The sequence below is a fragment of the Anabas testudineus genome, chromosome 2 (assembly GCF_900324465.2).
Source record: "Anabas testudineus chromosome 2, fAnaTes1.2, whole genome shotgun sequence".
Lineage (NCBI taxonomy): Eukaryota > Metazoa > Chordata > Actinopteri > Anabantiformes > Anabantidae > Anabas > Anabas testudineus.
The window spans coordinates 32,885,837-32,900,968 of record NC_046611.1 but is presented as its reverse complement, the minus strand read 5'-3'; the positions used below and the strand labels follow the sequence as shown (position 1 = coordinate 32,900,968).

General features: G+C 37.8%; 1 protein-coding gene across 3 annotated transcripts in view; it reads left to right on the top strand.

Annotated features, from left to right (window-relative positions):
• Positions 1–7,743, top strand: part of LOC113163487 (partitioning defective 3 homolog) — a 306,697-nt gene extending 298,954 nt beyond the window's left edge. For all 3 annotated transcript variants that reach the window (XM_026362165.1, XM_026362164.1, XM_026362163.1), the window contains 2 exons: positions 2,641–2,762; positions 6,429–7,743. In XM_026362165.1, coding sequence (XP_026217950.1) covers positions 2,641–2,762; positions 6,429–6,858 — 552 coding nt within the window. In that variant the 3' untranslated portion in view covers positions 6,859–7,743. The remainder of the gene's footprint in view (positions 1–2,640; positions 2,763–6,428) is intronic.
• Positions 7,744–15,132: the final 7,389 nt, after the last annotated feature.

The window sequence follows — 15,132 nt, the reverse complement described above, 5'->3', positions numbered from 1 at the left end:
AATGGAAGGAGGAGGATGTGGTGGATATAATAGTCACACCTCTTTCAACCCCTCTTACCCACCTAAAATGGGTCGTTAGGTGTGTCCAACCTGGTGCACATGTGAATTGGGCCTGATCTTTCTAGGGATGGATGAAAGGGCAGCATGATAAAGATAAATGAAGACAGGTTCTGTCTAAGACCTTGCAAGCGCAAGGCTTCCCTCACCCCTCTCTCAAACCACTTGTCTTCTCCACACAATGTTATTACTTAGATGAGTAGCGAAACGTTGGGTCAGCATGAGGACTTTAAGAGAGGATTATTATCCAGCTGGGCTTTTGTCAGGATGTGGTGTTTCAATGCCATTCTGTCAATTGCTCTTTATTCCATCTGCCCATTAGTAACTTAAATGTCTTCCATATGCCTGTTTGTGTACAGAATGCCTGCTCTCTTAAAAACTTTTTTTTAATGTGGTGCTGCAGTCTACATCTGAAAGGTCTGTGACCAGCTCTGAACCAAGAAATGCTACACTTTAGTTTCAAGCTCAATTCTCTAGCAGCTGCTTTCCTGGTCCTGGATTTTTAGTAACTGCAAATAATTTTCATAATTATGTCCCCTTTTGGCTCATGGTCTGTGAACGCTCTGTTTAAACAGGTGGAGGCTTCTTTTTTTTTCTCCCTGCAAGAAAAACAATTGGAAAAAGTGACATATTGACATTATTTTTCATGGATAAAAACAGACACGGATGTGTCTTTGATTTGATTTCATCAAATGTCATGTTTTATACTGCATTGTTTTCCATGCCTAACATGGACTAATCTGATTCTCCTTCCCTGGATAATGCCATTACCTAGACTGGTTGTCTCTCCTGACTATTTCTCATGCAATTCTCTCGGCATATTGTTATCCGCCTTAACTCTTCAGTTTTGAACTGAAGTATCAAGCACCTCCAGTTCCCCACCAGTTTCTTTCAGATCTCTTTAAAACTGTGACTAATTATTTTCTTACTACCACATTTGGCCCTAGTTAAATCATTTATTGCTTTCTTTTACGGTTCTGAGAGGCATTTATGTGCTCCACTATCTCTGAACATATATGTATATGGTATATTAAATACTTGTTTAAATACATATTTTTTAGACTTGACTGGCCTGAGAAAGAACTTTCTTTTGATGCTGAGTGAAACATAATTGTTGTTATTTATTTACAAAATAACGACAATATAACAACAACTATAACTATATTATTGCAGCTGTCCAACTGAGGAGCATTTCAAAACCATGTTTCTAAGGAGACATTCTTGCTGACAGCCTATTCACTCATCTTTACCTCATCAGTTCATTCTACCATGTCTTTTGCCTCATGGCACTACAAACACAAGAAAATATCTTTCCAATCTACAAAACACAGGCTCTTTGTTTTCATTTTAGAAAGCTTTGGTTAGTATTTATTTTAGCAGACAATTATGTACACAAACCATCTACACCCCTACCTGTCTACTGCCTTATCTTCCAAGCCTTATAAAAATTGACACTTCTTGGTTAAGCCACGCTTGTGAAACCTCCTCAGGCCGTTAATTGGCTAGTCATGTTCTTTAATCAGCCAGCTCGTTAGCAGTGTCCTGGTGTTCAGGGAGATGATATCTCCATGTCAACCCCCCCAACGATCAGACAACAAACATACACACACTGGTTCAGGTTTTTGGTGTATGATAAAGTCACAGCAAATATGTGGAATGAGGTAATGCCTAATAAATCTACATTTATAACTTATCTCTCTTGACATGAAAAGTTTCAATACATCTAGTGCAATCCCAAATGTTTTGGAAGGAAGTAGAATTGCAACCAGTTTACATTTGCTAACTACATAAGGAGTATGAATGACTTTAATTATTTTACATGATGAAAATATGTATGTATTTATATGATACTCAACATTTCAATAAAATGTACCAACTGTTTTAGGAGACGTGGGCACATACAGTATCCTACTTATATTATGTAAATTCTTTTTAAATTACTTTAATTTTAAGTTTTGTTTGTAATACTCATTCTTATTCTTTACTCAGTTCTGATACCAACATACTGATACAGCTAAGAAATCAGTATTAGTCACTATAGCTAAAAAAACAAGCTCCACAAAAGCTCAGTATCAAAAGAAAAGAAAAGCACTAACAATAATGTGATGAGTCCAGCTTGATGACGATGTACAACAATAAGAACAGAAATTCAATTAGTATGAAGTATGCTCTTGTCTTTTAGTTATATAACTAAATAATCATGGTTATGTTTTCCATATGCTGTTGTTGAAATAAAATACAATCAGATTTGTTGTGGCTTTGTTCCCAATTAACAATGTTAACACAAACTGTGTTGTCTGTCATGCTGGTAAAGTATGAATTTATAATTGATAAAGAGATCATATCTCTGGTATTTCTACCTTTAAAAAGGTGATAACAAAGGTGAATTTTTTAGTGATCATGGAATCACACCCACTATCTACCTGTTCCCTAATAGCAGCACAGAACACAGGTGGAATCACACTGCCAAACACCCGCTGTGCTAACGAAAATATATCCCATTATCTACGTTTATGTGCAGAGACATCTCCTTTAGTTGCCATATATTACCTGTGGTTTTGTTTCTTTTGCTGAATATTACAGGTGGGCAACAGGATGGAGACGGGACGTCATTCTATAACAGTGGAGACTCAGGTTCAGAAACAACAACAGGAGGAGAGAGATGATTTCCAACAAGCACAAAGAAAATATAACTCTCTACCACGGTGAGACTTGCTTTGTCCTCTGCTTGCATTTCTGTCTTTGTCTCTCTCTCTTTCTCTCCCCTCTTTGTGACTTATCACGTTCTCCCTGCCCTTTCTCGACCTCGATTTCCATCAATTTCTTTTCCTCATTTTTGTGTCTTTATCCCTTTTCTCTCCACACTTTCTGTAGTGTATCTCTTTGCCTTCAAATTCAATCACCACTAAGCCACTTTCAACTAATTTGCAGACATTTAAATTATTCCTAGCAAAACCTTTTGAATGGAATCAATCAATGTATTGAATGCTTCAAATTATTTAACTGATATTGATTAAGTCAACTTTGACTCTGAGGAAACAGTGACGTCGTCAAAGGCATCAACATCTCTCTTTGGAGCTGTTTTGATTATTTTGCTAATTTGTCAAAGTGATGCCAAAAAACGTACTATATCTTACATCTCGAAGCCTTGGGGGAAAAGTTGAATCTTTATATTTTTCTGCCATTGTTCTGTAAAGTTACCAATTCTCTGAAGCTTTCTAATCGTACTTTAGTCCACGCAGATTGCGAAACTAATAAGAGAAAGTCACTAAAGGTACTAATTCTATACTGACTAGATGGACTGGCACAAAGTTATTTAAAGTTAGTAATAACATTTAAAGATTCAAAGTTAGAAATAAAATTAAGATTATTTTCTTGCTTTGCTAAATATTTTTACATTGAGAACAGTCAGTTGTGACTTTTATGTGGAACAACATGATGTATGGGAAATTTTGCTGATGTGCCAATTGAAATAAAGGCAGAACACGTAATGTGCATATGTACCCTGTGTGTGTATAGTTATGAGCACAGTAACTCTGCTGTCTTCTGATTTCAGTCTCTTCCTCTAATAATTTAATCATGGCCTCTTCCCTTTTGCTACTGTCTCTGAATAGTCACAGTCCGGTCGATCAAAACATGTTCCTTTCTGTGGGTATGGATTTGTCGTCTACATGGACACATAATCAATGTGGTCTGTATAAGCCAGACCAATCTATGCATTCCGTCCATATTTGTTATCTGCTTGCATTGCGTTTGATGTGACAGTTTCCTAGAGCCCTCCCCTCTCAGCGACTTGCTTCTCTTGGGAAAGTTTGTCTGGCCAAGCCTTTGAAATTCATTCCTAGCAAAGCGTCGCATGAGCTCAACCCTGACATTTGACCCAAGCTAAAGCTTTTTGTCTTGACGGGCCTCCTCATTAAAGAGTTCAAGTCTTCCATCTTCAGATTAATGACCACAAGTCCCCCCACACTCATCTCTTTTGGAATCTTGTCATTCTGCCATTCTCTTCCAAAGCAGGGAACCTGTGCTTAGGCTACCTAAAAGGGAGGACACCCCCAGCCCCCCGCACCCCTGAAAAAAGTCTTGTTCCCAAAGAACTTCCAGAAAATCCCATAGTAGCTGGATATCTGATGACGGCAAAGCTTAGCTTGCTCTCTGGGATGTGAGGATAGGTAGAACACTAATGAAACCTTTTTGTCTGAGCAGGATTAGCAGTGACAGGCAGTTGAGGGTGAAGGGTTGGGGAGAGGAACAAGTGTGTTAGTAGGAAAGAGAAACCACTGATTAAGCTGACAGAGACACACTCACACACACAAAAATACACAACAGCACACATGCATGTGGTCAAGATAAGGTTCTTAACTGTGGCCTTAGTGAACTGCTAATAGCTCTCCCATCTATTCATGGTGCTGCTCTTGCATTATCTAGCCAAAACATTGTTACACACAGAGAAAACATTATTCCAAGTTTGTAGCCAATTTGTACTACAGAGCAGGGATTGTTACACTGCCCTTTGCATGCATTTATTTTTTTTACTCAATACTCAATAACCTTGTGTTTAAGGCTGTCTGAAAATGATCAAAGCCTAGAAAGCACACACATAGTTGTTTTAAAGAAACAAAGAAACAGTACATTTTCTTCTTTCTTCCACGAGATTCCCTGTCTTTGTTTGTTATTTCTGTCATTCTAAATTTACCCTACTCATTGAGATGACCTATTTTCACATCCCCTACGTCTGTAAATGTAGGTAATCTACTTTGTGACATATTCTGATGTCGGAGTAAAGGTGATAAGAAAACCCGTTCCCCTGGCACATCAATCACAATTACATTCCTGAAGAGCGAAGCTATCTCCCTTGCATTCTTATCTGGTCTAAAAACTAAAAGGTTGTTCTGAAAATGCACGTCTTGTACAACAGGCATCCAAGGTTTCTAAACAAGCAGTTCCCTCATGAGCAGTGCTGGCTGCTCTGTAAGCCAAGCTGGAGTGTAAATGCATGGCAGCTCGCCCAGATATCAAAATCCAGATATAGAGCATGTGGTAGGGTTCTCTCTGCAGTCTGTTCCTGTCTGTCCCTCCACCAATTACTCTTATATTTAACACATGTTGTACACACATGTATACACTAATAAAAAGTGCAGCACATATGTTTGTGTTGCATATGATCAGTACATGATGCATACACGTTTTTCTGTGTACACATAAATATAGCCCTAAGATCACAATGGGGCTTTATTAATGGAGGATTTGTGTTATATTTGCTTGGATATACACTGTTAGAGACAAGTAGAACAAGAAATGTTAAATAGAAGTTTCAGTAATATAATAATAATAATAACACTATACATACACACTATAGTGTGAAGTGACTGCCTCAAAATGTTATGCAATAAAATATTAAGTTAAGGGTACCATCATCTTCTGTTGAACATCAACTCAAAAGAAATGCCTGATTTATGCCTGAGTAATTTTTTTTGTAATTTTTCATTAATTACTGTTGCCAATTTGATTTTCAGTGACCTTTGTGGGTTTTTTCTTTCTTTAATAATAATTTTGTCCACATCTGTAGGTGTCTCTGTGGTGTAAATAGGATTTCTCTTACACACCCCTAATGCAGAGTCTTTAATAGCACATTGGCCTTAATCAATCCTAATAAACTGAGAATTGCAAATAAAATTGAGTCTAAGTCCTGGTAGTTCCCAGGGATAGCTTTTTAGGATCTCTAAAGTAGAGTACATTATGTGTAGCTGAAGACATGACGGCGAGTTATTTTTTTTATGTAGTACCAGAGACAATATGTGTGCATCTCGGGCTGTTTGGCAAGTGGTCTGACGATGGGTAGAAGGCAGATAATGCCTGTTAGGCCTGTCATTACTCTGCCTGCGCTGAAAGTGCACCCGTCTCCGTCTCCAAAAACAAGTTAAATTGATGAAAGCTGTAATTTTTCTCAGGGAGTTCTTAACATTTGTTTGTTTACTATGTAGAACTAATAGCCCTATGGGTGTTTCATGATTCCTGCATTTATTTCTTTCATGTCTGGATTCAGTATAATTGTGAAGTAGACTATAACAGATTACCCTTTGCTTCATTTCTGTTGCTTTCAGTATTTTAACGTGGCACCACTGTCAATCTCTCACTTTTAATCTCACAAAGTATGAAAATAGACACATTACCTGCAGAAGTGCAGATTCTTTTGAATTTGCTTTTAATAGTGCTGACCCAGGGGCAGCTGAAGAAAAAAAAAGCTATCTGTTCCTGTCTGAGCAGAGTTAACTGCTACGCTCCTTTTTCTCCCCTTTAGAGTCATGTGCTGTTTAAGTTGACTCACTCAACTGCACATCTGACCTCTTTGCCTGTCTCTTTGTGTTTAGGCAACCTCATAAAAACCCAAGCACATTGTCCCAGGACTCATGGAACAAGGCAAACACGCCAGCTGAGAGCTTCCTGACACTCAACGAGAACTCTCGCTACTCTGGTGTCCAGGGCTCACTTAACGGCTACTTGGGAACTTCCAACTTCAATGCTCGTGTCATCTTAGAGACTCAGGAGTTGCTGAGGCAGGAGCAGAGACGCAGAGAGCAGGAGGCCAACAAGACCAGGGTGCCATCTTTACAGGAAACACCCAGCAACACAACCTATGAGCACAAAAATGACCATATTCAGGCCATTGGCTCTACCCCAGTGCAGGCCCTACCTCAAACGAAAGGCCCCTACAGACAGGATGTTCCCCCATCTCCTTCTCAGCTTGCCAAACTCAGCAGGCTTCAGAGCTTGGAGACAGGAAGACCATTTTATTCCTGAGACAGTGACAAGAAACTTAAAAATGTATGTTTTGGGAGATTCTGACCAATTCTAGGGTAATTTTCCCTTAATATAATAAGGGGAAATAATTCAAAGATATAAAGACTTTCATGGGATGTTGATAGAAAAGCTTAATATTTAAAAGTAAAATATGTTTTTAGGCAAAAAAAAAAACAAAAAACCTAATTTGAGATGTGGAAGTGCCTTCTTGATTGTTCTCACCCTGTAAGTCATATATTTGGCTCATGATTTGCAGGTAGGATTTCTCCATGTGACACAATTATTAGGATAGACATTACAGCAGAAGGCAGTTGGTTTTGGCCATCGTCTGAGATAAACTGAGGTAAACATCATAATTCTAAGCCCAAGACACAGCCCAGGCATGCCTTTGTACCATCCAGGTGCAGGCTGGGACCTCAGACAACCTTGCACTCGTATGGATGAAGTGTATTTTTCTTTTGTGTCATGGGGACTTTGCAAAGTACTACTGTACATGTATTTGTGCGTGTGAGAGCTGACTGGAGTTTGCATGTGGTCACTGAGTGTAGAGGTAAAACAGCTTGTATGAACCGGAAGCTTGGGTTTTGGCCATTGCTGCTTCATCCTCTCAGTTCAGTGAAAAGTCTCTATTGGTTTCAAACACAACACTATCCACAGTTTCAATCCTCTTTTCAATCCCACCTTTACTGTATTTAATATGTTAATCCTGAATTCTCTCTGCTATTTCTAACATTAGTACCCTCCTCACAAAGCACTCTCAGTGGAGGACAACAGCTTTAGATCTCCTTTACTCCTACTCTGCCCCACCTACCCAGGGAATCCAGCATTATAAATGGGGTCAGGTTTGTGTAATAATTATTGTCCCTCATTAAAAATGAATGTACACTGTTGTGTGTGGTTGTTGTCACATGTGGGGAGGAGTAACAGTGACCTTAACAGCATGACTCTGGCACCGGACTCACCTAAAATGATTTGGGTGTAACTGAAGCCTATTGGCCCCTAGGTGTCTGAACTGTTCCTCACTTAATATTTCAACAGGACAGTTACATGAGAAATAACATCAGCCGTGTGGCTGGTGGCCTCAGCATGGGACTGCATATCTACAGTACAGCTGATACAGTAGAGCTGATTTTATTTTATTTTCATGATTATGTCTATTGATGGAAAACTACTAACCAACAAAGTGTGTTAGTGTACACCACTCATGGCCAGCATTATATTTTTCTCATGTTGAACCCTCTCTACCACAACATTGACCCTATCACGTTTTAAAGTTGTGGCTCACAGCAACAACTTTGAAGCTGGTTTTACAGAAGATGAGCTTGATAGCTAAAGGCTCTGCCTCCCATTCTACATTTGGAAACTCTAGGAACCATAAGAAGACCTGCACTCTGAGAACAAAGTGATCTACTTGGAAAATATGGAACTATGAGGTTTTTAAGATATGATGGAGCCTGATTATTAAAAGAGACCTATTTTAAACTCTTTATTCTGGATTTTACAGGGAGCCAATGAAGAGAAGCTAATGTAGAAGAAATATTATTTATCTTGCTAATTCCAGTCAGAACTCTGGCTGCAGCATTTTGAATTAACTGGAGGCTTTTTAAGGAGTTATTGGGACATCCTATTAATAATGAATTATAATAGTCCAGTGAGTGAAGTAATACATGCATGGACTAGTTCTTCAGGATCACTGTGACCATGCTTGAAGTTTAATTAATTGATTAGTTTCTCCAGCTTTCATAGATAAATATATCGGGTTTTCTTCTGCATAGCAATGGAAATGTAGCATTCCCTAATAATATTACCCAAGGTGGATATATATAGAGTGAAAATAATCCACTGAAGTGCAGAACCTCTTGGAACTCTGTAGCTAACTTTTGAAAGACTCATCATTAACATGTACAAAATGAAATCCATCTGACAGATAAGATTTAAGCCAGCCTAGTGATACTCCTTTAATCCCAATGACATGTTCCAGTCCCATTATAATTGTGATATGATATGATAAGATAAGATAAGATAAGATAAGATAGACTTTATTTATCCCATGATGGGGATATTATTTTGTCTAAATAAGCATCAAGGTGACATTAAATAGGACAACAGTATATAAGAATAGAAGAACAGTATAGAGTGGACAGCATCAGTATTAACTATACAAGAAAAAAATAAAATCTGTAAAATCAAGTAAATCAAGTAAAATCAAGTATAAATCAAGATCTTTAGTGGCAAATGCACTAAGATCTAACAAGATGATCATAGAGAGAAGTCAGTTGCCTTACACAAAGAGAAGATCATTAGTGACCTTTACCAGTGCTGTTTCTGTACTATGATGTACTCTAAATCCTTACTGGAAATCTTCATATACGTTATTACTGCACAGGTGGTCACATAATTGCTTTTACTTTTCCAAGAATTTTAGAGATAAAAGGCAGATTGGATATTGGTCTATAATTGGCTAAAACCCATGAGTCAAGAGTAGCCTTTTTGAGAAGAGGTTTGACTAAAGCAAACTTAAAAGCCTGTGTTACTCAGCCTGTTAGTAAAGATAGATTGATCTGATCTAATATGGACGTGCTCATCAAGGGTAAAACATCTTAGAGCAGTCTAGTCGGGATGGCATCTACATAGTGTAGATTAATTAATTATTGGAAATTAAGAAGAAGAAAAAGAAGAAGTCTAAGTACGAGTGAGGTCTTACAAATGAATCTAGAGCTGCTGTACATGTGAGACCATCCATGACAGTTTTAGAGAGGATGTGATGATTTGTTTTTCTCTTATAGTTATGAATTTATTACTAAAGACACTCATGAAGACATCACTACTGAGAGTTAGGGTACTAGGCTCAACAGAGCAACAACAACAACAACAACAACAACAACAACAACAACAACAACAACAACAACAACAACAACAGAACTAACAAACACTAACAAAGTAACAGAAAACACTGCTCTAAGGCAGGCAAAAAATACTAACATACAAATTAAACATACAAAGTAACAAAATAAGGCAAAATACAAAGTACTAACAAAGCAAATGCACAACAGCAAACCAAAACCAAAAAAAATTCACTAATGCAATACAAAGTTCCCACGAAAAACAAGAGCTGACGCCAACTAAGAACAAATGTATGCACCAACTATAAATACAAAGTAACAATGAAAATCAATGTGCTAAAAGAGACAAAAACTAACATACAAACTAGACAAAGTAACAGCAGAAAGGCACTGCAATAGCAGGTAAAAATTACAAACTCACAAACGAAAACAAGGTCCAACAAACAGAGGTCTGGGGTGAAACAAAATGGGGAGTCCAGAGGAATCAAAAACAACGAGCAAACAAACCCGGTGTGGATGTGTAGAGGAGTGTAATCTTGTGGAATAAATCCAGGAAAACCCAACAAACAAACGAGATGAGGTCCGTCCGTCCGTCCGTCCGTCCGTCCATCCATCCAACTAACCAACCAACCAACGAGAGGCGATGTTTTGTGTGCAAAAGAAATCCATGTATGAAGCAACAAACCAGCAGTGACTGGTATACTGAGGGGAGCTTATAAAGGGATGGGGACAAAAAGGTGAAATTAATCAGTCATTAATGAGTCTGGTGAGTGGAGGAAGAGGAAGTCCAAAACAGGAAGTGACAGGGGAATGAGTGACTAGGTGGAAAAAACAAAAATAAAACCAGACAGGGGACAAAGGGGGGAACTGTATTTACAGAGGACTTTTTTATATACTGTATATTATTACTGTCTTTCCAGGCTGTGCAAGATTCATCTACCTCCTTTGCAGCTTATGTGATTTCTGCTCTAAGCTACAGATTTGTGAACTGTACCATGGAGCAAACTTCCACTGATTAACTACCTTCTTTTTCAGAGGGGCAACAGTATCAAGTATTGTTCAGAGTGAGGCTGCGGTATTATCACCAGGAAAATCAACTTGTACTGGAGTAAAGTAAGAAAAATAATAGATGGAATCAGTTCCTTTAATTTGTCAATTTGTGCGTTTTCAGATAAACATCTACTGTAGTGAAATGTTTTCTTAGGTGACTAAACATGTAGTTACAGCAACATTAAAACTAGTGGTTATGCTACATTAAAAATGGTTCACTCATTTACAATTATTAACATCCAAATTATAGTAAAACAGAAGTCCATGAACAAGAAGCAGCAGAAACACTGGGCAGGTTGGTAGGGCCAGTAACTGCACAATGGAAACCTCCAGCTCCGAGGCCAGGGGTACCTGTACAAGGTACAGAGAGAGGGAGATGTGTTTTGCTCATTAGCAAAGAGGACAGGTTAGTGGAGAGAGAAGAGTGGCAGAGAGAGGGTGAGGAGGAAAGAGAGGAAGACCATGAGCTGTGATCTCTGATGAGATAGGGGCCACAATTAATAAGCCAGTTTCAGTGTGCAGCCAAACTCGTAGCGTACCGCAGAATCTACACTGATTAAGAATAGACAATAAACAATACCATAAAAATAGTTTAGTGCACCAATAAAGTGCAAACTTTTTTGACTCAATAGGTAGAGCAGTTGTCTGCCAATCACAGGATTGTTGGTTTGATTCCCGGCTGCCATGTCACATGCCAAAATGTCCTTGGGCAAGATACTGAACCCCAAGTTGCCCCCAGTGAGTCAGATCAGCTGCATAGCATAGCCAATGGTGTGTGAGTGTGTGTGAATGGGTGAATGTGATGCAGTGTAAAGCGCTTTGAGTACCTGTTAGGTAGAAAAGCGCTATATAAGTGCAGATCATTTACATTATTTCTGTTTTATAATTTTTTTTGATTATAAACAATGTTTTATTTTGGAAAAGTATCAGATTCTCTTCTCCACATCTGTCTGTGACTCACTCTTAATGCATGTCAAGATGCTTTCCTTGGTCACATTACCTACATCCTTTACCTTCTTAAAGGGGCCGCTCCGGCCAGTAACACATCATACATTACCGCTAAATTAAAACCCCCAAGCTAGCAAAATGAACAAAAAACAAACGTCTTTGGAAAGTTTCTTTGTGCAGGGTGAAAAAGCCAGTGAGGAGACAAAAGAAGAGCCTACGACTTCAAAGAAAAAGAAAGTTGGATTTAACAGACAGACCAGGAGTCGTACTTGAAATATGGATTCATTGCTACGCACCAAGCTCGCTCTGCATAATATACATTATATATCTCTAACGAGGCCTTCACAACTGCTTTGCCATTTTATTTTGATCGAAAACCATTATATATTTAGAAAATACCAGTTTTTATGCAGGTGGTATCATTTATTTTGTTGTATTTATCCACCACACCTTAAAGGCTGGTCCGTGAAAATATTGTCTGACATTAAACAGGTCCGTGGCACAAAAAAAAAAGATTGGGGACTAGTTGCCTAAGTAATGGATGGATGGATGGCAAGTTCAGAAAATGAGGGTGAATATGTGAATAAGCATAATACATAAAATGCAGTAATAGTACATTTGTTCAGTTGCCTGTGTGTGTGTGTGTGTGTAGGTGGATGTGTTTAAGTGTCTGTGAATGCTTCCACTAATCCATTGGATTCTCCAGTATGTTTATGAATATGTTTTGGCAGCCATATGAACCACTTGGCTGCTGAGTGGGAGAAGAGCAGGAGGAGTAGGAGGAAGTGAAGATGGGAAGCCTGACCTAACAGATGATTCAGTCAATTGGAGTATTCACAACTCTTCCACTAAGCCTGCAGTCCAAATAGGAGGTTACAAAAAAGACTGTGTTTCACTTCTGCAGTGCTGTCCTCTTCCTTTCATTTATCTCATTCATCTGTCTCTCAGTTTTCACAGAATAATTACTGGGTGGGGTGTTTTGCATGGATGAAAGTGGCTGGCTGGCTGACTGTGTGTGTGTGTGTGTGTGTGTATTTTAAGGGAATCTGCTTTAACACATCAGCTGCTTTAACTAATCTCTCCATGTTATATGTGGCTTGTCATGGGGAGGGGTTGAAGTTTCTGCAATATCTAATGAGTTTTTTTCTCCCCTTATGCAAATCTGATAATATTCCATGACGCGCAAAGATTATTTGTGTTGTGTAATTATTGTCTGCATGACACATGGATTCTTCCCACAAAGCTATTATTTATGGAGATTTTCTTTCTAGGAGAAATGAGAAATATATTAGTATAGTTTTTTATGACCATCCTTCATCGTGTTTTATTATTGAGAATGTGGTACTTTAGTGGTAAAAAAAAGACTAATATGTAAGTACAAGTGCACAGTGCAATTTTCCTTTTTATGTGTATGAGTGTATCATTAAGAACTGTTTCTTCTGTTCTCTGTACATACAAAATAAACTTTTCACTTAATAAACTGAGGATAGTTTTAGTCTTTGGTACAAAATGTTTTTGACTGTATACTGTATCTTTAACATTCACCAGTGGTTTCTCTACTTAATTAACACACTAATGGAATATTGCAGGATTGAAGGTAAATTATAAATGTTATGTCTTGCTGCTACCATACTCCATGTAAATACTTACTTATGTTTTAATTTTTTCTCTTATGCTTACATGTGATTGCTATGTATGTGTATTTTAACAAGGAATTCTAATAGTCTGTCATCGGGTCATGGCTGAATTTGACTCACTTCTAAACATCTAATAACATCCTGCGATAACTCCAGTAGTGATAAAGACAATGGTCAAATTTATATTATTTAACTCCAAGGGAAAGGCAAATTAAAAAATGCTGACGCTGGCTCTTCACCACAGAACTCCTGCCATAATTATCTTCATCCATAGAAAGGGAGAAGTCTTTAAAAGAATCTGTCTGGTCACAGTGGAATTATAATAGACAGCGCATGTATCAGAATACATCTTCTTGTGTACATACTTTACTGTGAAACATCTGAAGCCATCTTAATATAAATGTATTTCTCAGCTTTTACATCAGAACAACTAGAAACACAAAAAGTGGTCACTTCAACTTGGCATCCAGTTATTGCTGCCAGATGCTGAACCAGGTCCTTGCTGTTCTTTTCTGGTCTCTCAAAGAAAAAACTCATCATGATCATAATTTTCCACTTCTATTTTTGACCTCTCCATATTCCTCTACACTAAATATACATATAGTCATAAGAGCAATGCAAAAAGAACAAATATGCCCTAACACTTATATGCAGTACTGTATCACATTAGGATATGAGGGTAAAACCAAAGTGAAGGGGAAAAGGAATGCAACCTTGATAGATAGGGTAGAAAGAAACTTTAACCATGTTACTTGACCTACTGTCTTGAACAGAAAAATAGAATCATCAAACAAGATGGAAATGTAATTTTGTAATATTGACATTGATTGTATTGCAAACAGATTAATTACATCAAACAATAATGCAGGAAGGGAGTGATTTGTATGCAGACAACACTCTTTTTCTCTTTGCAAATAACTTTCTAGTTTTATCATCGTATTGGTAAATAACAGTGGAATGATAAGGGCATTTTTCAATCTGTAACATTAACTTATCAAAGAGTACTATAATGCATGGTGAGTATGGTTCTTTACGTATCTACATATACCATTTAGCCAGCATACTTATCTTCTTCTCATACAGAGAAGAAGAACTCATTGAACCATGTTACCAGCAAATGTGTAATTTATTAGCTTGCTATTGAAGAATTTCTAATTTAAGTTAAGCTTGGTGATTCACATTTAGCACAGCGGTATGTTAATGTGTCTGAGGTAAGATGATGTTTTATGTTGTTTTGTTGTAAACTCTACACATGGTACTAGTCTGTATTTTACTATTTGCTATATGTTATTTACACAAGTTAAACATGATATATTTCATCATAGGGCTCGCTGCAGTTTTTGCTACTTACTATGTCTTCAACTTGCAATACCAAGAACAAGCTGCAAGGACACTGGAGTTTATGCAAAGGTAAGTTGACTGCTAGTCATTAAATGTTAAGAAATCTCTGTTTAAGAATGTTAAATGCCCATTTACTATAAGCTATGCCTTAAATCAGTGGCTTTCTCCTTTGGTGCTATTTTGACTTTTTAATTACAGTTGTTCCTTTTGATAGTAGGTTGAAGCTGGGTTGTACATTGAATCTTAATACTGAGTTCAGACTGAATGTATTACTATAATACATGTTTCCTAATAGAGACAGAGTCATTTCCTCTCTTTGCCACCCAATCCCACCTGTCTTTTCTTTTATTTCTATCAAACAAGGAAAAGTCGCAAAGCACAGCCCGCCTCCTATTGGCACCCATGTCAAGGGATTTTACAAATCATCATTTAAAGGTAACTGACAATGGCTACAC